General features: G+C 39.8%; 1 protein-coding gene across 5 annotated transcripts in view; it reads left to right on the top strand.

The window, feature by feature from the left end:
* Positions 1-24,569, top strand: part of ADAM12 (ADAM metallopeptidase domain 12) — a 186,625-nt gene that overhangs the window by 110,754 nt on the left and 51,302 nt on the right. For all 5 annotated transcript variants that reach the window (XM_083616864.1, XM_083616862.1, XM_083616863.1 and 2 more), the window contains 7 exons: positions 1,772-1,848; positions 6,239-6,422; positions 12,409-12,474; positions 14,348-14,419; positions 15,741-15,910; positions 16,704-16,788; positions 21,663-21,811. In XM_083616864.1, the coding sequence (XP_083472990.1) occupies positions 1,772-1,848; positions 6,239-6,422; positions 12,409-12,474; positions 14,348-14,419; positions 15,741-15,910; positions 16,704-16,788; positions 21,663-21,811 (803 nt within the window). The remainder of the gene's footprint in view (positions 1-1,771; positions 1,849-6,238; positions 6,423-12,408; positions 12,475-14,347; positions 14,420-15,740; positions 15,911-16,703; positions 16,789-21,662; positions 21,812-24,569) is intronic.

Genomic DNA, 24,569 nt, shown 5'->3' with positions numbered 1-24,569 from the left:
AAATGCTTTCAGCCTCCCAATTTCTTTTCACGCGATTTTTTCTTCTTCTGGAGCTATAAAACCAGGAAATTATTTTATTACATTGCACAGTATGCTTAATTATGTCTTATGGATCTCCCTCATATTACTAACGACAATTTACATCTTACAGTGAAAGCCTAAAGGTGAATGACAGTGTAATTTGCTCTGCTGTTTAATTTTACAAAATGCTTCCCATCATAGTTTTCCAATAATATAATTAAAAGAGCAGGCTTCTCATAAAGAAATGTTTTAAATACTTGTTTGATCTTTGTCTTTTATTGAATGAGGCACAGTGTCATTATTGGCATAAGCTCATTTTAATCCAGCATTAAATACAAACAGGTAAAATGATTATTTCAGGTTATTTCCTTAATAGCCTGAATTCAGAGAAGGCTTTTCCATTAAGAGGAACATAAAGTTTTGTGTGTCAACAATAAGAGCACACATACTGACCTGGTTCACATTTAATTCTAAACCAAACCATGACTGAGCATGAATGACCAACTAAGCCTTCTAAGGAACCAACTTAGGAAAGCTTTCCCTCCAAACACTGCAGCATGCAAAGACGGACAGCTCTTTTAAGGATGCTCTCAGTGAGGAATTGGTGATAGTGGTGTCATTATCTTTCCCCTAATCTACAAACAAATTTCCTTTATCTCCTGGTTGCCCATGGAAACCCCCCCCCCTTTCTGCTTGCACAAAAACTCTTTCCCGCACCAGACTAGGCCCCTGCAACCCGACCCACCTGCCACCCCCCTTCCCACGCAAAACCTGACACTCCATCATGGCAGGCTCATGCACTGCAAACTCCCTCTTTCACTCCCTGCACCCCACCCTCTGTACGCAAAGACTCTCTCTCTCAAACTCCTCCTCCCAGCCTCGTTCCACCCTCTGCCCATGTCCTGTGATCACTCTCCCTCACAAACTCCCACTCCGACTCTCATTCTCCTCCTCCCACTGGACCCACCCTCTGCCTGCACAGTTTTGTGGAGGAGGAGGAGTTGGAATACGGGGGGAGGACACTTTTTTCCAAAAAAGAAAAAGGATGACCCCACTTTTCTAGGGATAGGTAGCAACCGTAGGGTGGGACCTCCTTCTGGCAACTCCTGCCGCCAAGCTGATGCCACATGTTTTGGTCTGCTTTCCTTTGGAGCACAACCGTGAGGCCGAGGGGGTGGGGGTCTTGTTGTCTGGGCAGCCCAGGACCTCCATGCACACTGCCCAGGCTTGTGCCCTGGAAAAGTCACTTCAGTGCTGCTCACACAGCAGAAGTAACACAGGAATCAGCAGTTACAAGTTGCCGGTCTCAGCAGCAGCAGATGCTCTTATTCTTCAATGGTTTTACTTCACCCCTGGAGGCACACTCCAATGTCTCTTGAGACAAATGGATACCAACAACAACCAACAATGGGGGCCTTGAGGAAGGGGTGTGTGGTTTGGGGATAAGAGGCCCACTGATAGTCTGAGCCCCCAGAAAGCTAGAGCTAGCCCTAGTTATTAAGTATACTAGGCCCAGGAAAGCCTGCTGGTATTCCTGAACCTGGGCTCACAGTTTGTTTCACCTAGAGAAGCCAAGAACAAACCGTGACTATAGTTTATAGTTTGTCTAGAGTGAACCAACCTTGTTTTTTCCTTCTGAAGAGCTGCAGCTTGTTTGTTCATGCTTAACTGTAGTTTGGTTTAGCATTACTTATGAAATGAGCTGAGCTATAGATACTGATTCCCCCCTCACTATTCTCTGTTCAATTAGGCTCATTGCTACTACCATGGTCATGTCCAAGATTATGCCGAGTCTGCAGTAACTTTGAGTACATGTTCTGGACTCAGGTAAGTGGGACAACCTTAAATCATGAGAACACCTAACCTTGCCAGATTATTGGCAGGTGGGCAGTCTTGTTCACCTGTCGAAATGGTTCTGGATGGGAGAGCTTTGGAAACAGCTGGAAAAGGTTCCCACCCCTGGTTTGGCAGAGAGCAGAACAGGCAGTTTCCCCTACCCTGTGCTGCTGCAGTTATCTTCTGAAATGGGTATTTCATTGCTGGTGGTAAAACAATGTAATTGACCTTGTCTTCTGAGTCAGAGGAAGAGTTCATCCTTTCCTGACTCTTTACTACCTATTGAACAGAAGTGAGCTTCACAGTGTCTGACTTCCCTTTCCCCCCTTTATGCTGAATCAGCAGTTTTTTGTACAGTCTTGTCCATCTTGTCTCTTGGTATGGGATGGAGGAAATACCTTATAGCACAAGTGAACATAGGAAGCAATGTTTTATACTGAGTCAGGCCAATGAGCCATCTCACTCAGTATTGCGTACCCTGCCTGGCTGCGGCTCTCCAGGGTTTTAGACAGAGGTCTATCAAAGCTACCTGGAGATGCCAGAGATTGAACCTGAGACTTAACCACATGCAAAGCAGATACTGCACCAGAAAGCCCACTGACCTTTAGTTGACACCATGAAAGTTAAGCCGAACAGTGTCTACTCAGAATGAATGTAAGCCCCATTGAGCTATTTACTTCTAGGGATTTAATTCCAGGTAAGTGTGCATCGGATTGCAACCTTCCATGTCACCCCAGTTCCCTACTGCTGTGAAGGGATGAACTGTGGTTACAGAAAGAACTTATTTGGGGGACAATCTAGCACTCAGTGCTGCTGTGTGATGAACATGTGATAGCTTTTAAAAACCTATCATTACTAATAAAATATAAATCTGAGAACTGAAGCCCTCAGTAGGAAATAATCAAGAATTCTCTCTGACCTTAAATAAAGCAGAGCTATTTTAAGTTTATATTGTCAACAAAATTAAGACAAAAACTTCTACATTTTGCACATTATTTAGATATTATAAAGGCTATGAACATGGGAGCGGGGGAAATCCCCAGAAGAGTGCCACATTTATTTAATTAAGCTTTCTCATAAAGCTAGCAGCTGTGGGAAGTTGTTGGCCACTGCTGGTTGTATCTTTGCAGAGTCTCATTTATGTTGCAGGACGCACAGTGACTAGGAATGTTTACATGTTGCTGAATAAGCCATCTTCAGTGTCATTCTCAGCTTTATTGAGGGTAACTTAAAACACCACTACATCCTATCCTCTGAGTACTCCACTGTAAGAGTATATAGCAGGCATCCCCAAACTCGGCCCTCCAGCTGTTTTGGGACTACAATTCCCATCCTTGACCACTGGTCCTGTTAGCTAGGGATGATGGGAGCTGTAGTCCAAAAACAGCTGGAGGGCTGAGTTTGGGGATGCCTGGTATATAGGATCAAGCTTAAGGAATCCAGTGCTGGTAAAGGATATGACTGGCACCTTTGCACCAGCATTGTGATGCAATCCTATCATTGGCATGTTTCACTAGTGAGAATGAGCAAATGTGCACTTTCCCACAGTGAGGATCATAGAATCATAGTGTTGGAAGGGACCCTGAGGATCAACCCGGTGCATGCAGGAATATGCAGCTGTCCCTTATGGGATCAAACCTGCAAACTTGGTGTTACCAGCACCACACTCTAACCAACTAAGATCAGGGCCACATCACTCCAAGGTTTGTTCTGTGGGAGGGTGAGTAATCCTACTCTTCGTTCTATGGAACTTACTCCCAGGTAAGGGAGTGCAGGATTCCAGCCCTAGTATTCATAGGAAAGCAATTATATCAACGTGTGCTTAAAATAAGTCATCTGCCTACTTGCTAGCCCACAATGCCAGCAAGTCACATTAGGCACCTATTAATCTGATGTCCTCAAAAAAGGACAAAACGGAGACAATGATTAAGGAAGGAACGCTATGAAAAAATAACTCTGGTAATTAAGGACAATTATAGCACATGTTATAGCTTTCCAATATTTTATTTTATTGATGAGTATTTGAAAGAAAATTGTTGTTTAGAAACAATTTTTGATTGGAATGCTGTGTTGATTGGCATGTGATAAGTAAAACCTGATCATTATATTACCCCATAAAAGATTCTAGATCATCTTGTAGGCTTGGCATAATTTTTAAGACTGTGCCCTCCCAGCTTCCCTGGAGCAGGGTCTTACAGGAAAAGTTCTCTTTGCCTAGGGAAGTAGCTAATACTGTGTATTAAGTACCAGTAGCTCATAGCTATTTGGATACAGGAATTAAAGAATCTCTTATACAGCTCAAAGCTTTTGGCAGTAATTACATAAGCCGGAGTGCAGCCACTTTTCAAAAGCAGTAGGAATTATTGCTGTTTATTCCTAAAGATGCTTTCTGAAAGGATCTAGTTAAGCCTTGTAACACCCTGTTGAGAGAGCTAAGTGTTATCCCTATCTTGCAGAAGGAGAATCAGGTGTGGTGTAGAGAGGTGATTTGTATTGCACTATGAAAACTGGAGAGGTAGGTGCTTAGACGAAATGGAGATATCTTCGTCTCCAGCTCAATACCAGTTTTGCAACAAAGACTGAGCTAGTTTTCATGTTATCCCTCATGGAGGTGATCCACATTCATTGTCAGGAATTAAATTGCGTGTTGGCCCCTGCAATGGGTTTGATACCCATTGGTGGAAGAGCGGTCTTGAGCTGAAGAGGAGCAAGTAACAGACTTCTTGCTTCCACACCATCAATTGTACTTTGAGCTCTCTCTTGGATGGCTCCTTGATTTCATTCTTCATTGAACATAGTGAGAATGTAGACTGGACGTTCTCAATGCAGGGAGGGCATGTGGTGACACAGTCCTGTTTTGGTTCACATATCCAATTTGCAAGTCATTACATACAAAGGGGAAGGAACAGGAGCACCAGGCAAGCAGGTAGGCACTCAAAGATCTCAGAGCCAGCTCTCAAAGCCTGCTCTACCTGGGTTCTCTGTCTCCCCTCCAACCTGTGTGAAGGAAGGAGAGTGAGTCAAGTAGGCAAAGAAGAGAAGACTTCAGTCTATTCCATTGGGATTGTTCCCACCCAACTTCCCACCCACAAGACCGGCTGCACTTGGGAAGAATCCTGAAGACTCATTAATTTTATGGTGTCGTTTCAATGTGATTTTATTAATGCCTTTTTTATTTTCCTTGTAAGCTGTCTTGGAAGAATTTCTACTCTTAAATGTGGGATGACAATGATGTTACAAAGCTGCTTAAAATGGTGTGTGCTTTTGGCACAGTGATCATTGATCGAGCATTGAGCTGAACACATAGTGGAGTAATTACAAGACTCTTAACAATATGTGCTGAATTCTTCATGCACCCTCTCACCATTCTCAACAAACCAATTTGGTCTTATTAACTGATTTAAAAAAAAGTTCTTTTAAATTGATCCTGTTTCCTTGTTTAATTTTGTTTTCATTGGTATTTGCTGATAGCCATACCCTTTGGCATGTTGAATGCCCATACTAGAGTTTAAAGACTGTTGTTTCTGTTTGTTAATTTTTCTTTGGAGTTTTCCAGAACAAGTACACTGCAAAGGCTTGAGCAATGGTCACTTGATATCGATTTGATATTTATATTCCACTTTTCCAACAAGTGTTGAGCTGAAAGCAGCTCACAATAATCACCATAGTTGTGATAATATCTATATCTATATTTTATTTATATAATGTATCTATAGATATTATACAGTGGTACCTCGGATTACATACGCTTCAGGTTACAGACTCCGCTAACCCTGAAATAGTGCTTCAGGTTAAGAACTTTGCATCAGGATGAGAACAGATATCGTGCTCCGGTGGCGCAGTGGCAGCAGGAGGCCCCATTAGCTAAAGTGGTGCTTCAGGTTAAGAACAGTTTCAGGTTAACTACGGACCTCCGGAACGAATTAAGTACTTAACCCAAGGTATACCACTGTAGTTGCAAACACTATAATATCAAATACAGTAACATATAAATAAAGCAAACAAGAATAAATTCATTAATACAATTAATATAATTTAGTAAAGTCATAATAATTCAAAATATCAGAAAGTTGCTGAGCACCAGCCCTGTGCCAGATGACGTCATCTCTCTGGGAAGAAGAATGTTCATGCATTGCTATAAAATGCAAATGCAGTTTGGCACTGGGCTGCAGGGTTTAGGCAGAGAGAAACAATATATTCATTGTAGTGAACTGTATGCCAAGATTACAGTATGCAGAATTTATAGTTTGTGCCCCATTGGGGTTTGATCTAAACATATGCTATTCTTTCATACTTATTGAAAATCTGTCACTTTGTTGCAAACCAAGCGTACAACATAGCACTATAAAGGAATGCATCATTTATTTGTTTTATACTACAGGGGACTTATTTTGTTTGAGGATAATGCCTATATTTTGGAGCCACTGGAAGGTGCTACAAATGAACATATAATCTACCAAGCAAGGGACTTAAAATTAGCTCTGGGTTCTTGTGGTCATCATCTCAACATCTCAGGCATCACTCCGGAGGATACTACGCAATTTATCCAGAAATTTGCTAGCAGGGTAGGTGGAAATTGTACTTTTCTCCTTCATGGTTTTAAAGAACCAAATCTAGGCAGATCTGACATTACGTCTCCATATCTTGGGGTAAAGTCTGTTTTGAAGCATATTGCAGCAATACATGGCAAAAGTAGAGAATATTGGGGAAAGCTGGATTACTTTGTACATTGTGCTATTGCCGGGAAAAGGTTCGCATCCACTGTTTATTTTTCCATTTTGTGAATCTTCCTCATTAACTATTCAAGCCACTTGAGTTTCTAAGCAGCATCTTTTGTCAGCCAAAGGTTAAATATGACTGCATAATGTTTAATGACTAAACGCTTTGTGGCAAGGATGGGGGTCCTGTAGCCCTCTGGATATGGTTGGGCTTCCAACTCCTGTCAACCCCGGTCAGCATGCCCAATGGTCAGGAATGATGGGAGCTGCAATCCAGCAGCATCTGTAGGGCCATAAGCTGCCTATCTCTGCTTTACAGAAATAGGTTGCCGTCCGTAGTTTGTTATAATACTTTCTGATAGCTAGCAGATCAACAAGTGCTGCTGGTGGCCTCATTTCTGTTACTATTCTAATAACAAACTCCAATTTTAGGAAAAGAGTTTCCCAATGACTAAAGACTATTATGGAAGATTCTGCTGTTGAAAAATTATAAATGCCCCAGTCAGTTACACTGTTAAAGTATAGGGTCTCAAACATTTTCCCCATTGGTGTATCACTTGAATAAAAATGCATATCAAGATAATGGGAGCTATATACTGTGTAATGAAATGGGAAGAGGTTTTGGCAGATACAGCAAATAAGACCACAGATTTATATATGCATTAAGTAAGCATTAAAGAGAGGGTCAGGGAATAACGTGGTAGCAGAATCTGTCTAAAGTACTTATTGCATGAGAAGTATTGTAGTGCATAAGGCACATTGGCTATGTAACCCACTTATCATTTTTATTAAGTTCAAATTAGGTACACCAGCCTTGCCCAACATCAAGGGGTATTATTTATGTGATGGAACAAATACATTTGCATTTTATTAGCATTAAAAGGTACATTTCCAAATATTATTGCTCCTTACCGCATGCTTCTAAAATCCATTTTACCATTGTATGTGCTGCAGCTATACAATGGATGTGTAGACTGTTTCAGTTCATTAATACTAGAACAGCTCATCTATAAATAGATAGAGATAGAGTTCCATATCAGAATAACCTGTCTCGCAAAATAATTTATAAAAGTGAGGGAGCCATGAGCAACGTACTGTATAAACATATGTGATCTTCAAGGCTGTGACAGATTCTATGCCAACATACTACACATATGGGTTGGATTCAAACTTCCACCAGCAGAAGATGAGAAGCCCTTTTTTGCCTGCAGACCTCAGCACCACATCCCAGACTGTTCTGGATGTTTGGGAGACAGAGGTAGTGCAGTTGAAAATCAGCTGAAGTTCCCTCAGTTAGTGGGATCCCTCTGCTAAACAGTAGCCTTCCATAGGCAGAAAAAACCTTTCCCATTTGGTGAAGGTGAAGTCTGAATTCAGCCTTATATACTTAATGTTCCATTCATATAGATTCTGTACTGAATATGTTCCCAAGAGGAAAAGTTTCCCCCCACATACAAATACTGTATGCAGTAATTAGGTCACCTTAATAAAAAGGAAATAGCTGCTGTTTAAAATGGGGGGTTTTATTTTTAATATATTTCTCCAAATATCTTTCGATAAGTACCGGTATGTTTCAAAAGTGTTTCAATTCAGCTTTAAGATAAATGATCTAAAAGGGATTTAAATGGGTTTTTTAAATAAATAAATAAATAAATCTCCGGCCTTGTACATATACTGTATAAGTTACAGGGAAGCAAGTTAACAGACAAGTATGTGTTCTGGTCTAGATATCTAAGATGCACTCAGATACCTGTGTGGAGCTCACAACACATTCCTATTCACATTAATAGGGATATTTGATCTGCACACACGTCCTTTGTTTCCAGTTATTAAGCTCCTTTGTATGAAAAGCACTTTCTCCAAGCAGACTTCACTGTAACAGAGCAGTTCACTCCAGAATAAATCCTAACACATGAGACAAAACAAATCAAAGGCAATTTTCATCAAGGCTGCAGATAAACTCCATAACTTGTTTAAAGACTTGGGAAAGTGGTGGTTTTTTTCTTCCTAAAACGATAATCCCTATTTGCTTCAGATCTGGTGGAAATAGAACTTCAGGAAGTATGTAGTGGCCATTTTAAAATCTTATTACATGAAGAGATGATCATTTACAGATTTCAGCCACTTTTAAAACTCAGCATTAGGTTCCTTTCCTCACAGCTTTCCTCAGAAATCTCAGGATGTGGTAGCGTGCAAAGACATGTGGTTGGAAGTGCCAGCAATTACATCTCCATGTGCTTTCAGCCACCACGGAATAAGCTTCTCTGAAGCTACTTTAGGGTTCTTGCTTATCTGTTTTGACACTAGATTAAATAAAAAGAATCCTGCAGAGACTGTGAAATAATGTGTGGTGAAACAAGGACTCTAAACTGTTTCTTCCCCCTTTGCATTTACATAGTTTGTAAATATGTTATTTTGCTTAATTATTTTGTGTTTGTGTTGTTGTTGTTTTAAAAAAATTACGGTCTTGGATGAATGAGGAGTTGATTGCACTATGAAAGCTGTGCTGTGCAACCAGAGAGAAGTGATAATTAGGTGTATTTTAGAAACAAATGGTCTGTCTAAGAAACGCATCCTCCAGACAAGTCATGGAGCAGATTAATAATGTTAATCAGACATAAGAAGTTCAGGAGCTTACATCATATCTCCAAGAGCTCTTTTGTCCCATTTGTTTTTATTTTGAGGTAGTTCAAATTCTTTGGAGCATGAAAATGCTGCTCATTTGGCTGTTTGTGCTGTTTGTGAAGATGAATCTTGAGTGTATCTCAAAATATCAGTGCTGTGAACCTTTTCAGCCAAGCAGGAATATTTTACGTCTTCTACCTTTAGTGAACTAGCTTGGAAGGCTTGCTAAACAATGGCTTGATTAGAAGGGGAAATCATCAACTAAGCCCTGTGCACAAGAAGAGGTAGAAGGAGAGGTCAATGAGGGCAGCTTCCTTCCCCCCCAAGAATACTCCTGAGAGTGATGCTATGTCATAAATTTAGCATCATTCCAACTTCGTCACTTTAAAAGCAGAAAAACATTCCAATGGGCTCCTGAAGCAGCACTTCTGCCATATTACATGGCAGCAAATCATTTTTGTGTTTAAAGCAGGGCAAGAGAATCCTTGGCCTCCCCATTTGGAATGCTAAGTTGCCCCACTCCAAAAGTCACCAAATACACTCCCCCCCCCTTTGTGGTAGATTGATGGGCACACAAAAGTAGGAGTATTCTGACCAATATTACTGCAACAGATTGCAGACTCAGGAATTTCACATTTAAAAATGAAAGAGCTTCTGTATATTTTGTACTCTTGTCATGAGACACACATGCTCATATTTTGGCAAGACATCGACACTGATAAATGAACTGTTTCACAAAGAGTGTTCCATCAATGAACAAATAAACTTCCTTATTAAATCCTGCTGGAAACTCCAGGTTCAGACTGTTTCAGTCTCTTTCAGGAATCTAGAATTTGAAATTTCTAGATTTGGGTTAAAGTTCATTAAACTGGAAGCCATTTTCTTAGATTCTGTACAGTCCACAATTATTTAATATGATAAGCCAAAGACAGCTAGATCAAATTTGATGCTTCACCCCCCCCACTCCAAACTTTTGCCAAACTTAGAAAATAGTGCTGACGAGCTTACTTGGCATGGAGCATCCTGGCACCACATATGAGCAACCTGTGACCCACGGTGATTCTCTGTGCAGTCCACCAAACCCCAGAGTGCCCCACCCATACGTCTCCACTAACCAAGTGATTAGCAGTCAGTGGAGCAGCAGAAAAAAGATTGCTGCTCAAACCTACTGGTACATGACCCTCCGCTTCCCACTGCCCTATATAGCCCTTCAGAGACAAAAAGGTTACTGCCTATTAGTAGAGTCAGAACATTTAATATGGTTGTATCTTGGATCTTGAACGCCTTGCGACTCGAACGTGAGTGTTCCGGTTTCCAAACATTCTTTGGAAGCCGAACGTCTTCCGTGGCTTCCGATTGAGTGCAGGTAGCTCCTGCAGCCAATCGGAAGCCACGCCTTGCTTGCTGAACATTTTCAGAAGTCGAACGGACTTCCAGAACGGATTCCGTTTGACAATCAAGGTACGACTGTACTTTGCCTTGATTATTGTATCAGTATATTAAAAATATCTCTAAGTGCTATGCAGAAAACAGAAGCAACAGCAGACGACTTAAACCAAATATTACAACCAAAAACCAGTTACATGTAAAAATGCTACATTAATACAAAGTTACTTATGTATATTTATATTATATATACTTCCCCGCTGTTCTAAGGCTGATCTACCCTTCATTTTTATTTTTTTTTTATAAATTTTTTATTGATTTTTCAACACATATTAAAAGACAATACGACACAATACATAAACAAACAAACATATAAACACGTATCATTTCTTGATCTTTCTTTCATAAAACCTTCTTTCAGCGACTTCCCCATACCTCCCCTTTCTGCATCCCTGTTTTAAATCAATCCAGCAACCCCTAATTTCAACTTCTTATAGCTCATTCTTTAACTCTTTTTTTCCATATCCAATTGTTTGTCACTGCAATTCTATTTTACATTACCCAAGACATTTTAACATTCATTAATTTTACAACAATTCTTAAGATAAACTTTAAATTCCTTCCAGTCTTCTTCCACCGTCTTGATCTACCCTTCATTTTTTAATCTCAATGTATTTTTTCATGTTCAAGTACCCTGTTCTGGGGTACAATGAAGAATGTGTAATGTGTTTGTGCATTTCTTGATTCAGTTATTTAAAGGAGGGATGTGCAGGAGGTTAGATTGAATCTACTGATACATGGATTGCACCATCTCAGCAAATATTTCAGACTCCCAATATTTTACGGTAGCAGCTACAAAATGACATACACACACACACACACACACACACACACACACCGTCCTAAATTATATTACTGAAATGAAGTATTATTGGGGTAACCAAGAGTGGATTTTTGTGTGGAAGAACCATGAACTCCATTCAGTTCTTAGGCTTCAAATTCTATTGTTTAATATCTTTGCTCCAGGCTTAGGTCAGTGGACCTCAGGGTTTTAGTAAAAAGTAACGTAGATCTAATAATCCTAAATCTGCCTACCCCTGATTTAAGGTGTGCATCACTTCTGACCCCTTAGTTTCTTGCCTCAAAATTATATTTCAATTTTAGTACCTGTAGATGTGTATGAACATAGCATGAAAATAAGCAAATCTATGTTGGTGGTCCTTACTAGATGATCCATGGCGTAAACTTCATTATGTTTGCAATTTACATGTGAATACAAACAACAGGAGAGGCAAAGTGTATCCATGTGTTTAAAATGTGTTATGACTGAAGTGACCATCATGCCAGTCCACTGTACACTGTATGCTAATATTGAAGAATGTTGCACTTTTATCACATTGCATGGGAATATTGAAATATGGTGGGCCCAGGACATTGTCCAACAACCTTGTTGAAGCTAAGGAGCTCTGGGACTGGTCTGGTCAGAACGTAGATGGAAGTCCACCCAAGAACCTCATCTGTACTAAAACTTGGTCGGTTGTGACATTATTGCTAACTATGGTTTAGCCATAGTTTTTTTACACACACACACACACGCAAATGAAGTAAATACTGTTAGTGATATTTAAATTGTTTTATAACATACCACTGTTATAGAAATAGATATCTAGAGACCTAGGTGTCCTTGGATTACTAATAGCATTAATCTGATCTCTTTGCTCTGTGTTTTAACTTGTATTTTAGTTTAATTATGTTTTTAACTGGCTGCTTTTTATCTGCCCTAATCTGATAAATAAATAAACAAATATCTTTGTTTTGGTAGCACAAGAGGGAAGCCCTGAAATCTACCAAGTATGTGGAACTCATTATTGTGGCTGATAATCGAGAGGTACACAACTTCTAAAGTTAAAAATGTGAAGAAATATATTTGCAAGGGGGTTGTATAAAACTAGTGGAATGATATGCCTTGGAAATTCATTTTATTTGAGAGAAGGAATCAGATAAATACTTCACTTTCCTCATATTGTTGCTTCATTTATATCTATGATATTAAAAAAACTGATAAAATGAAAATACTTCTTTAAATTAGTGTGGTGGACTAACCTATTAACGGTAAATGCAGTGATCCACTCTCTGCCTACATGTTTTAAAAGTGTTGGGTTTTGGTTTTTTTTATTGTGCTGTGGTTTCTACCAGAAAGGGGGGGGGGGGCATAGCTAAGTGCAAGAATGGAGGCATTGCATTTATAAGGTCCCAAGTTCAGTTCTTGACATCTCATCGATGGCCTGAAACCATGGAGACTCTGCGACAATGACAGTAGGCAGCATTAGGCTAGATAGAGCTTGGTATGGTCATCTTTGCTGGCTGTTAGCATTAAATTTCTAGTCACGGCTGACAGCCTAGAAACCATATTTGTGGGCTTTTGTATATACATTATATTGCATTAAGTGAACAGTAGTGTACCAGTGAGCTACCCAAGTGAAACAAGGTGCAACCCGATCCAAGGGTTGCAAAGTTTGATGTGTATCATACACAGATGAACGAATCTGCCTATCTTAGTTTATCAGATTCTCTCCTTTTTAAATTTTAAGTACAGCATGAAAAAGTGTATTTATTTTTGTTTGCATTTCTCCAACCATCTGCATCATTTTCAACCAAATTTTCCCCAACATAATGCATTTTTGATGTTCTTTTCACAAATGTGTACATATCTGTGCACACTTTTCCAAAATAAATCCTTTTTATCTACGTTTTTGGGTTAGAGAACTGCATCACAAAATTCAGAGAAGTGAATTTCAAAGGATAGCTATACTTCCACATATTTGTGTGGGAAGTGCTAATTAATTAGATTCACATTAAAATATATAAGGGCATCCTAAATATAATATAATGTATAATGCTGTCTCTCTAACTAAAAAGTACGTAAAGAATTCCAGTTTCTGCCAAGTCTCCACACTGATTTGCAACGCATGCTAAGGTGTTACAAATAGTTAAGCCTCTTTGCAGGTATCTCAAAGCAAGAAGTGGGGGGGGGGGGAGAGAAAAATCCCTATCCCTAAATTTGCTAATTCATACTAATGAAATGTGCATGGATTCAGGAAACATAATTCTTGAATGCTTGGAGCTACATTGCATTATTTAATTTTCACCCAACAGAACTAAGACTATGATTGGCTTGCATTAATAATACCAATTCTGTGGTGTAGGTTCTTTAGATACAGTTTGCCGGTTACTGAATTAAGCAAGGCTGCATAAATTGCTGAGCATTTGCAAAAGAGCTTCAAAACAAATACACAAGACAGATGGTTGAAAGTATCTCAACTTTCTGAAGTGCAACCAAAAATGAAAAACCTCGTATTGAAATGTTTTCCAATTTGCATTTTCCCTCATTCAGAATGACAGACGTTGCCTCTTCAACACCTCTGCTTAAACAGCAGAATTGCTTTCTTCCTATGGCAGAGAGACAGCTAAAATGAGAGCCTTTTTCTTTGCACAATAAGATGGATCCCAGTGAGTCAGCTGTGTGGGAGCAGGATGAGAAGCCCTTTTTTGTTGTTTGAAAAACCACACCCCTTCACACAATGTTTGCTTGTTTTAACACATACGTGGGTTCTACTGTCGGCAAAAGGAGCTTACTATGGGCCCATATTGTATGTAAAACCCATATGTCAGTTAATGCCTTCTTGGAGAATGCAAATAATGTCTGCAGAATAATGAGTATAATACAAATGTTGATGGTTCTTTGTTACTACTTTTTGTAGTTTCAGAGACAGGGCAAAGACGTGGAGAAAGTGAAGCTGAGGCTGATAGAAATTGCCAACTATGTTGATAAGGTAACGTTTGTGTTATGCATTAAGATTAGTGGCAGTTCTCACTCAGGGCCACCAGTATGTAAATGAAGGATTGAAAACTGTCACTCCTGATTGGTTAGCTAGTTGTGAGTTGTTACTGTTTCAAGTTAATTAGTATTATATAAAGCAGCTAGCTAGGTTGTAGTCAGTCTGATTCCAGGAGCTGTTCTAACTGCTGCAATAAAGAGCTGTGAATCCAACAGAGCTGTGTCCTTCGTCCATCTTTTGCACTATTCAACAGTTTTTTAAAAGGACAATGATGCTTTCTGTTGCTGTGAAGTAGTCTACTTTCTAACAATAGCAAACCTGCTCTTACTGAAGTCATTCCCCATTGAGAAAATGTGTGTGGAAAGGGGAAACACAGGTGACTCCCCACTTATGCATGAGTCACGTTCCAGGCCCCCCCCCCACATAAGTAAAATTGTATAAAGTGGGGAGCATCTCTAAACATCCTTTAGACACCCTCTCTGATGCTCTCTCTTCACTCCATACTAAGAAATCTATATTCAAAAATATCCACAACTAAAATTGAAGTTCTGTGGCTGGCAGGAGGCTGGAGTATGCGTGAGAAAGCTGCTGCTGCTGTGCAACCCCGCACACCAACTGTAAGGCAAGGAGGCGGAGCAGCGTATACAAAGCCCCAGTGCACCTCTGGTCTCTTTGGAACTGATGTCCTCATTGAGCTCTGGGGAGAGTCTCCTTGTGATCCAAGGAGGACACTCCTGCTCTCTCCCACCATTTCCGGAGTTGAATTGAATTATTTAATCACTTCCCGGCACCACGTGTGTACGCAGTCATGTGCAAATGGAACACGCATAAGTGGGGAGGCACCTGTATAATGACTATTAATTAATTAGATACACTTCAATAGTGAAGAAGCTTACAACTACAAGTCACCTGTCAGATCTCAAATGTCTGCTAGGCTAAGCAATCTCACTGTTGAGAGTTCCATCCTTATTTCAGGGATTCAGGGCATATTTTTGTTGAAGTACAACTCACATAGACCTGCAGCGCAATCGCTGACCCACTTATAATCCAGTTGTCATCTATGAAGTTAGATATGTTCATTGCATTTTATACATCTACATATAAACGTTTCACCCATGCCTGACCATCCTGGGGTGTTAGAAGCAGAACAGGTGCAACCAGAGAGCATGATCTAACTTCCTTCTTCACTGCATGTAAAATGTTGTCCATTCCAGGCCTCCATCGTGTAAGCTGTTTATACAGCCATATTCTACTTTCTAATTTGAAATAAAATTACAAATAAAAATCTAGCATGTTAATTTGGCTGTTTCATCAGTTCTATAGGCCACTAAATATACGAATAGCCTTGGTTGGAGTGGAAGTCTGGAATGACATGGATAAGTGCGCAATAACCCAAGACCCCTTCACCAGCCTTCATGAGTTTTTGGACTGGCGAAAGTTGAAACTTCTACCTCGTAAACCCCATGACAATGCACAACTAGTGAGGTATGTCCATGGATGCAAGAACTGCACACTGAGCAAAGGTTTCTTACTCTAAAAAAAATAAAAAAGTGTTACAAAATTCTAGAAATTCCAGACTGTTCCCACACTCCAGATTGCTCCCAAACTTCCTCACTCCAGTTGATGGGCCACAGTGGCTCCTTGGTATGGGCTCCTGAGGAGTTGAGGGTGATAAAATGACTGTGTGGCCTACTAGAGAACAAAATAACAGAAGAGTCATAATAAATGTGACCAAACACAGGTGACAATCCTTCTGCTGACTTCCTCTGTGGTGGTGATAGTATCAAAGAATCTCACTTCCTTACCGCACAGTGTCAAGCAGGTGCTTTTTTCTGGAGGCTGTGGAGTTCAAAACTTAGAGCCCTTGAAGGCTTGCTGTTTCATTTGTGAATAATGTCTCTTGTATTCATGCTGACCTTTGACAGAGAGATGGATGCAGATAGGATGTCATCTAGTCATGTCACTATGGATATTTTTCACCTTGTGCAGTCTTGAGAAACAGCTTGGAGGCCTTCCACTTCTGTCCTGGATTCATGCCCTTCTTGACTATTGAAATTGGCCAGGGCTGGGCAGGAGACAATTGACTCAGGGGTGGCTAATTCCTTTCTGAGAGAATATAGGTCCTTACTGCACTAAAGGAGATAGCAGCAAAGCCCTTATTATTGGTTTTGGATTATATTTAGTAAAATAAAGAGGTTACCATTGAATGTGGGCTAAGCCTGCCTTCTAAAGTTGAATGTGGTTTTTAAAAAACACACACTTTCTTTTCTTCCATCAGTGGAGCTTATTTCCAAGGTACTACCATTGGTATGGCACCTATAATGAGCATGTGTACTGCAGAGCAGTCTGGAGGTATTGTTATGGTAAGTACCAAGTCCCTTTCTATTGTTGTTATTTATTGTTGTTATTCTTGTTTCAAGAAATTATGAGAATTTATTAAAGAGAAGCCACTACTTAGCCTTGTAATGAAATATCATCATTTAATGTTTTCTTTGTTGTCTCCTTTCAGAGTAGTGAACCGAAACCAAAACAGCTTCACAGAATAAAAAAATATAAATTTGTAATTTATCTTTTTATTTCTATGCTTTGTACGAAAACTCTCCCAAAATTATTTATGAGGCATGCTGCATTTTTGCTATGGGCCAGAGAGAAATAATTATAAGCACTCTTACCTAATTGCTTATTTTTCAATTTACCAGTAATAGCTTTTATTATAAGTCAGATGACAAAAGACAACAGGTGGTAGTAACTATAACAAAGCTTTTGTGTTATCAGCATAGCTCTTTAGAATATGTTCATGTTTTTGTTGCCTTTCCAGCACAGTGTGTCTGTGTGTTCATTTTAGCTTCTATTAGAACTTGTCACTTTTAATAAGTAAGGTGCATGCATTTCAAGTTGCCTAAAGTTAAAGGTCAGCGGGTGGCGCTGTGGTCTAAACCACTGAGCCTCTTGGGCTTGCCGATCAGAAGATTGGTGGTTCAAATCCCCGCAACGGGGTGAGCTCCCGTTGCTTGGTCCCAGCTCCTGCCAACCTAGCAGTTCGAAAGCACGCCCAAAAAGTGCAAGTACCGTAGATTCTGGCGTATTAGGCGACTGGGCGTATAAGACAACCCCCCAAATTGGCAGCTGCCAATTTGGGGGGTCATCTTATACGCTTTGGCAGCTTCGCTGGGCAGCAGCAGTGGGAGGCGGGCTCCGCGCCGGGAGGAAGCTGTCCAGTTAAGCCGGCTTAGCATTGCTGGGCAGCTTCCTCCCGGCACAGAGCAGAGTCTGCCGCCCACTGCAGCCATATCTGGCGTATAAGACGACCCCCAACTTTTTAACCTCTTTTCCAGGGTTAAAAAGTCGTCTTATATGCTGGAATCTACGGTAGATAAATAAGTACGCTTCCGTTGGGAAGGTAAACTGCGTTTCCGTGTGCTGCTCTGGTTTCACCAGAAGCAGCTTAGTCATGCTGGCCACTTGACCCGGAAAAACTGTCTGTGGACAAACGCCGGCTCCCTCGTCTAGAGTGTCTAGAGTGAGATGAGCACCGCAACCCCAGAGCCGTCTGCGACTGGACTTAACTGTCAGGGGTCCTTTACCTTTACCTTAATCTTGATTAAGTTTTAGAGTGAGATGTAGCAGTGGTACTAAAGTGGCCAAGGCTATAGGATACTTATCTGGGCACAAGGCATGCTTATATTTATCTCTCCAGCTAATTAGCACTGGAAACCTATTGTGTGAATGTACTGTGGGATATTGAGGGCTGTGCATGCATTATCTGTCTCAAATGAGGCAGCTGAGGAATAGAAAAGGGAGAAGTTTAAGTGCACTAAGAAGATATGGACACTGAAAGGGGGGCAGTGAGCAATGGCATAAGTCTGAGTAACAGGGATGGAGGGATATCGGAGGGGTGCTTTTTTTTAAGAAAGCAAATTGGTTTCAACAAGGAGAAATAGCAGAGATAGATACAACACCTTAGCTAACCCATGTTTTCATATTGTATACTGCCCTGTGACCCTTGGCTGAAGGGCAGTATAGTAAGGTAGGTAAGTAAGTAAGTAAGTAAGTAAGTAAGTAAACAACAACAGAGCCTTCCCGAACCCCCTTCTCACTGTTTTAAACTGCCACTTCCCCTGCCCCAATGCTACCCTCTGTTTGTTCAAATGTTTGACAACTGGAAAGAGCTTGGGGGGGAAAAAGAATAAATTAGAAACACATCAATCTCAGTTTTCTTCTAGTATCACATATTTTTCTCATCCTCAGGGTAAATGCTTTCAGTTGTTTAATTCAAAATGTGTTCAAGCAATCTCTTTTGCTGTGACATTGCATTTCCTGTGTTGAAGAAATTGCTCTAGATAACTAGTAAAATTATATTCAAAATGAACCAAATAGTTCTCCCTCTTTACATGGTAATAATGCTGACATGTTAAAGCCCTATCGTTTGCTGCCCTGGTCCATCTGTGGGAGTATGCTTGCTTCTATTTATTGTATAACTGTGTTGAATTAATATGTTTACAATACAGAATAAGTGTCTGAAAGCATGAAACATGGTTTGGAGATCAGTTTGCCTTTTCCGGATTAAGAGAAAGCTTAACATTTCCTTGTATACAAAAAGAAAATAGTTGTGTACAAGCATTTCAAATTCTTCTTCCCTCTTTCTCTACCCACCCCCACTGCCAAATTGATCCAAATTACAACACTGGGTTTTTTTCATTGAACTTCTAAAAAACTACATATGTAGAGTCAGGATTGATGATATCTGTATTTATTAAATACATTGGTAATTCAGGGCTCATAGGAGTGGAGATGACTCACTCTAGACATTAAAACACTATTATTTGCAAAACAGTGCTATATAGAAGGATTTAAAAATGTTTAGCTACCACTTTAGTTTTTCTTTGCGCTGCAGTTGTCTGTAATTGCCAAGATTGCGTTTCAACATTTTTTTGAAATTTGGGGAGTGGGGTAAGAAGAACTGGACTGATAACACAATTTCGATACCACAATGCAGAGTTTGTATTTGGTATTGAAAGTGTCATGAAATCGAAACTCATCTTTCAAAATTTATTTATATGGTATGCCTGAGCTGAAATGAGAAGGGGGATGTCATTCAGCATTCTTCTCCCTGCAAAAGAGAGTTCTCTTCTGGTAATAATTTGGGTCAGTACACCGAAACCGAGACTTGCTGCCGTTTACTGAGAGGGAGGGGCAGGGAGCTTAGTGTTGCACAGGTTCAGTAGAAGAGCCAATCCAGTGCTCTTGTGCCAGCACCATGCTGAGCTCCCAGCTGTTTTGCCCCTTCACCTCTCCCTCTCAACTACCAGCAGCAATGCATGACATTGAGAAACATTGGCCTGCGAACTGCTACTGGGTGCACTGCAAGGTGCAATAAAATCATCCACACACTGCAGGAATACAAGAAGAATCAGCCAGCTGCTTCTTCAAAACAGGAGCCTGTTCCTATAACAGTAATGGTACTTCACTTGATCTCAGTGATAATGCTACAATAGCCAAATTTTGACTGAATAAATACTGTTATAACACATCGTACTCAGTAAATGATCCGTGATTTACTGGGATCATGCAGTTTGGGAGAAAAAAATGGTACCCAAGAAGCAACAGAGGGGAGAACAAAGTGACTTATGATCAAAATAAAAATAAAAAAAGCTACAGTTGTGTGTTTTTTCAGGAACACTTAGTGTCTTCCTAAAAAATGAGTGAAATTTTGGTATGATTCTAATGTATTCAGAAGTACTAAATGACATGCAACTTTTGATAAAGTGCATTCAGATTTCAGAGAGTGATGCCTTTTATGAATTGATTGTACTTTCAATTTTTCATTCACTAGAGAGTTCAATTATTCATACTATTAACAGAAGCCCCTTAAACAGAAAATTGTGAAATCCAAGCCAATAATTTATTAGGGGGTTTCATTTTACTTTTTAATTAAGCTTTTAGACAGTTCTAAGCTTTTACTCTCTGTACACATCAGAGTGCTTGAAAGGTTATGAAGAAGAGTGATTTTAGATGAATAAATTCATATGTGCTTTTAGAAAAGGCAGATGAACATAGTAATTCCATTTACTGACTGATAAACAGGAGACCAGCCATTTATATTACATGTTTTATGCATTTTTCTTTTTTAGAGAACTTTTATAAGAAGGTCAGTTTTTCAAAAGGAATAGACGGATGCCACAGAGAACAGTATAGAAAAGTTTTTAAATGTTTGTGCCAGTCAACGAAAATAGCTTTCAGTCAATGAAAATAGTTTCTGCAAGAATATTTCTTGTCCATAAAAAAAGAAATGAATACCACCATTAATTTTATTGACAACACAGATCTTCCGGGGCTTGCCCTGTAAACTGCATGTCATTTGTTCTAATGTGCTGGTAGTGTAGCGAGCACATGTTTCGTACTGTCCATTTTGTAAAATGAGCCATTTTCTGATGCGCCACTTCCGCCTTTTGATAAATTAGTTAGGTTAACAAGTACATTTACATCAGTTCATGTAAATGTACAAGTACATTTACAACAGTTCATTTCTCTGCAGTTGTTTAATGACACTTGAACATTGAAAAGCAGAATATGAATATGAAACTTCTGTCTTAGATGGCCCATTCAAGCATTCAAGTCATCACTTGGTCTTGCATTCATCATGTGCATGCATGTGTGAACCAGGCCATGGATGAGTCCATATACCAGCTTCTATCACAGGGCAGTAGGGTTGAGGTAGGGGTAAGGAGGTAGCTAGAGCTCACAAGTCACCGTATGGGTCTTTCCAGACATGTGGCCCAGTTCATACACAAAAGCAGCAGCTTGAGTGGACCGCCTGAAACCCAACTGTGCAGAGAAAGCTCCATGTTGCAAGCTATTTGTGTAAAGTAGCTTTCAGCGATGCCAGTACAATCCTGATGTGTTCAGGATTTGTATTGCTAGACCTAGCGCTTACAAAACTATGTCGGGGCCTACTGGCACATAAACAACTTTCCCTGTGGCACTGCCTCCAGGTGACTGCATTTTCAAGCAACTTCTCACTGCTGTCTGCATGGAAGAATAAGGCAAATGGGCAGGATCTTGGTGTTGTTGTTTATTTACCGTAATAACAGTGTAATTACTCTTGCCATGCGCCACATCTATAACAATTAATACCTAATTAGCTTGGTCATTTATCACTGTGTTAGACTATATTATTTCATCCTTTTTAATAAAATGCTTTACTCTTATCTCTCTCTATTTTTTGTTTTGTTTTAAGGACCATTCTGACAGCCCTCTGGGAGCAGCAGTAACTCTGGCACATGAGTTGGGTCATAATTTTGGGATGAACCATGATACACTGGAAAGGGGTTGCAACTGCAAAGCATCTGCTGACAAAGGAGGCTGCATCATGAACCCTTCAACAGGGTAAGTGCAAGTACTGAACAAGCTTTGTTTGGGACAAAAAAAGGTAGCTAGAACTGTGGGTGCAATATAACTTTCCTCTCGCTCTCTTCTCCACCCCAAAATCTGTTCTGGAAGGTTGGGGCAGGGCAGACCCAGAACATATTTAGGGAGCTTGCTGTAAGACAAGAGGCTGAGGAATTTCTTTTCCTCAGCCAAAATAGTTTGTGCTATTTAGTTGGATACAGTCCTTTGTTTTTATTCCAGGAAGCATTTTAAGCAAAGGTTTACATCCTGTTTATGCCAATTAGACTTTATCACAGACCCTTCTCCATAATCTGTGACAAATTATGTTGTTGTGAGGGAAACTTTAATCCCTAGAGGATAGCTTTAATTCCCCCTCTTTGTTATTAAAAGAAAATGTGCAAAGCAATTAACGTGTATTATTGTTGTTGTTTTCCCCTAGTATGGGGAAAAAAGCAGGGGAGGTCATAAGAAATAAACCATAGCAAATAGGGGAGCAGGTTTGGTGCTTGTTTATCTGTGTTTCCTGCTGCAGAACTGCATTAATACCAAGAGCTTTCAATATAAACTGAAGACAATCTTTGTTTCTGTGATGTCTGATGTGCTTTCTTTCATCTCAATTGGCTGGGGTCTCACTAAAGTTGCCTCAGTCCAAAAATGCAATTGTTACCCAGTGCATTCTTCATTCCTAGCCATCTTTCACAGCTGATAGAGTTATGACAAGTGAGATCAATTTAGTATGCAATTTGCTAGGTGGAGGTGCACGGTATCTCAGAAGTAAATGCTATAAAGAACTACTGAAGCATGTTAGTCATGAAAGGAAGGTTTTCTCTTCTCTTTTCTTTTTTTTAACTTCAGCTTTTGAAGTTTGAGGATGCCTTCATGCTTTCTGTTCAAAACAAGAGTTTTAGTGATGTGACTAAGGGATCACCCAGACTTGCGCTTGTGCTGTGCCTAGAAAGTACAGGGCTCAGCAGTTTTCTGCCTGACCCACGCTTTCTAGGCACGGGCCCGATTGCTTTTCCCCTTGCCTTGCTCCTTTCCGAGGGAAAACCTGCTCTTCAGCAATAAATAGGAACAAATAGCAATCCAAGGAAAACCCAAATTGCCATTTGTTCTGATGGAGCACTAAAGAGCAGTTTTCCCAAGGGGAGGAAGCAGTGGGACAAGAGGAGGACAAGTATGTACACCTTAGTATCTTAAAATGCAGTGAGGCCATCCCCCTGCCCCACAGCATTTCAAGTTGCATTTGCACTTCTTGTACATACTGGGAGGGGGGGCAGAGGTGTCTTCACCCTGTACAAATGTTATAAATAGATGAACAAATGTTTAATCATCAGCGTATAGATGTATCTGAACATTCAAATAATACATGATCAAATTCTTTCCCGAATAATAAATCTTCAGAAATGACAGGAATGTGCAAGCTAAAGGAGCTTCAGAAATGTCTTTCTTCCTCCAGGTCAAGCAACCCCCTAGTGTACATGCAGAACTTTTAAGATCCACAGACATTAGTGACTCTTTTCAATGGGTTTTCTAATTACTCTTGGAATTGCTCATCCAGCTGGTCAAATGGAATATTTCTAACACTGTTTAAATTAGGTTACACTTTGGGTCTATGGTGTATTTGATGGTATGAAATGTTTCATCCTCTCTTCTCCCTAGGATCCAAGGCATATATCTGTGTATTTGGGATCAGTGCTAGCCCATCTTCTGCTTCATTTCACCTTGGGCTATTGCTTTTCTATCCTATTCATCCAGCTCTTAGCCTTCTCAAGCCATAGATTTTTCAGGGGGTAGAAGTGACTGCTACAGTCATTTTTGAGGAAGAGGGTATGGACATTGCACTTCTTCTTTTTTTACTTTGTGCCCAATATATATCTGTAATTCAAATAAGGTGATGAGAAAAACCAGCTTGGATTAAAATTATTCCATTCACTTTAACTTTGAAGTTAAGTCTAACGAAGGAAAATGTTCAAAGGGTTATTTTATTACTTCAAATGGTGTTTCGTTAATTATTGTGATCTCCTTTTCAGTTTTCCAGTTTTAATAATTGAAGAGTCCAGCATTAAAAACTTGTGTTAGAAATGAGTTCTTGGTAGAAGCAGTCTCGGGATCAGTGCTGTATTAAATTCTGTTGGATCTGTCCATTAATGAGCTTCCTGTAGGTGTACGTTTTAAAAGGAACCAGCAGGACATGTATCATTTTTACCACAAAATGTTTTAAAGGTTTGAGCACATTTAGCAAAGCACACATGATGTGTTATTTTATAGGGCATTATGGCTTAAAGAAGAAAGCAGACAGAGTGATTCTGACATTCAGATTATTTCTGGCTACAAAAATAAATCACAGTACAAGAGAACATTTTCAAGAAAAGAATTGCAACCAAAAATGCTTAATAAAGAGAAATTAGTTTTTGTAAACTCATATCTTTGTAATGGTAGCTTTGTCTTTCTTTAAAACAAAATGTTAACTTTGGGGCAATAGCATAGGGCCTAGTGTTGTATGTGGGATCTTAAAGGACCCTGTGCTTCAGGGAGAACGGTATGAAAGTGAGCACTAGGAAGGAGGATAGGGGCACACAGAGGACAAGGAAGGTCCAAAGATTTTTTTTTTTGTCCAGATAGAAAAATAATCTTTTAGAAAACACAAAATCAATTGCAGTCTGTTTGAAAGGTCTTGTTCTCCCTAGCTCCCTTTGAGGAATTTATAACGAAGTTCTATCTCCACTCAGGAAAAAGGAAATAAGAAAATAAT

The sequence above is a fragment of the Podarcis filfolensis genome (assembly GCF_964270895.1).
Source record: "Podarcis filfolensis genome assembly, chromosome: 5".
In the NCBI taxonomy this organism is placed as follows: Eukaryota; Metazoa; Chordata; class Lepidosauria; order Squamata; family Lacertidae; genus Podarcis; species Podarcis filfolensis.
Note: the sequence above shows the minus strand (reverse complement) of the source record. Positions and strands in the feature narration are given on the sequence as shown.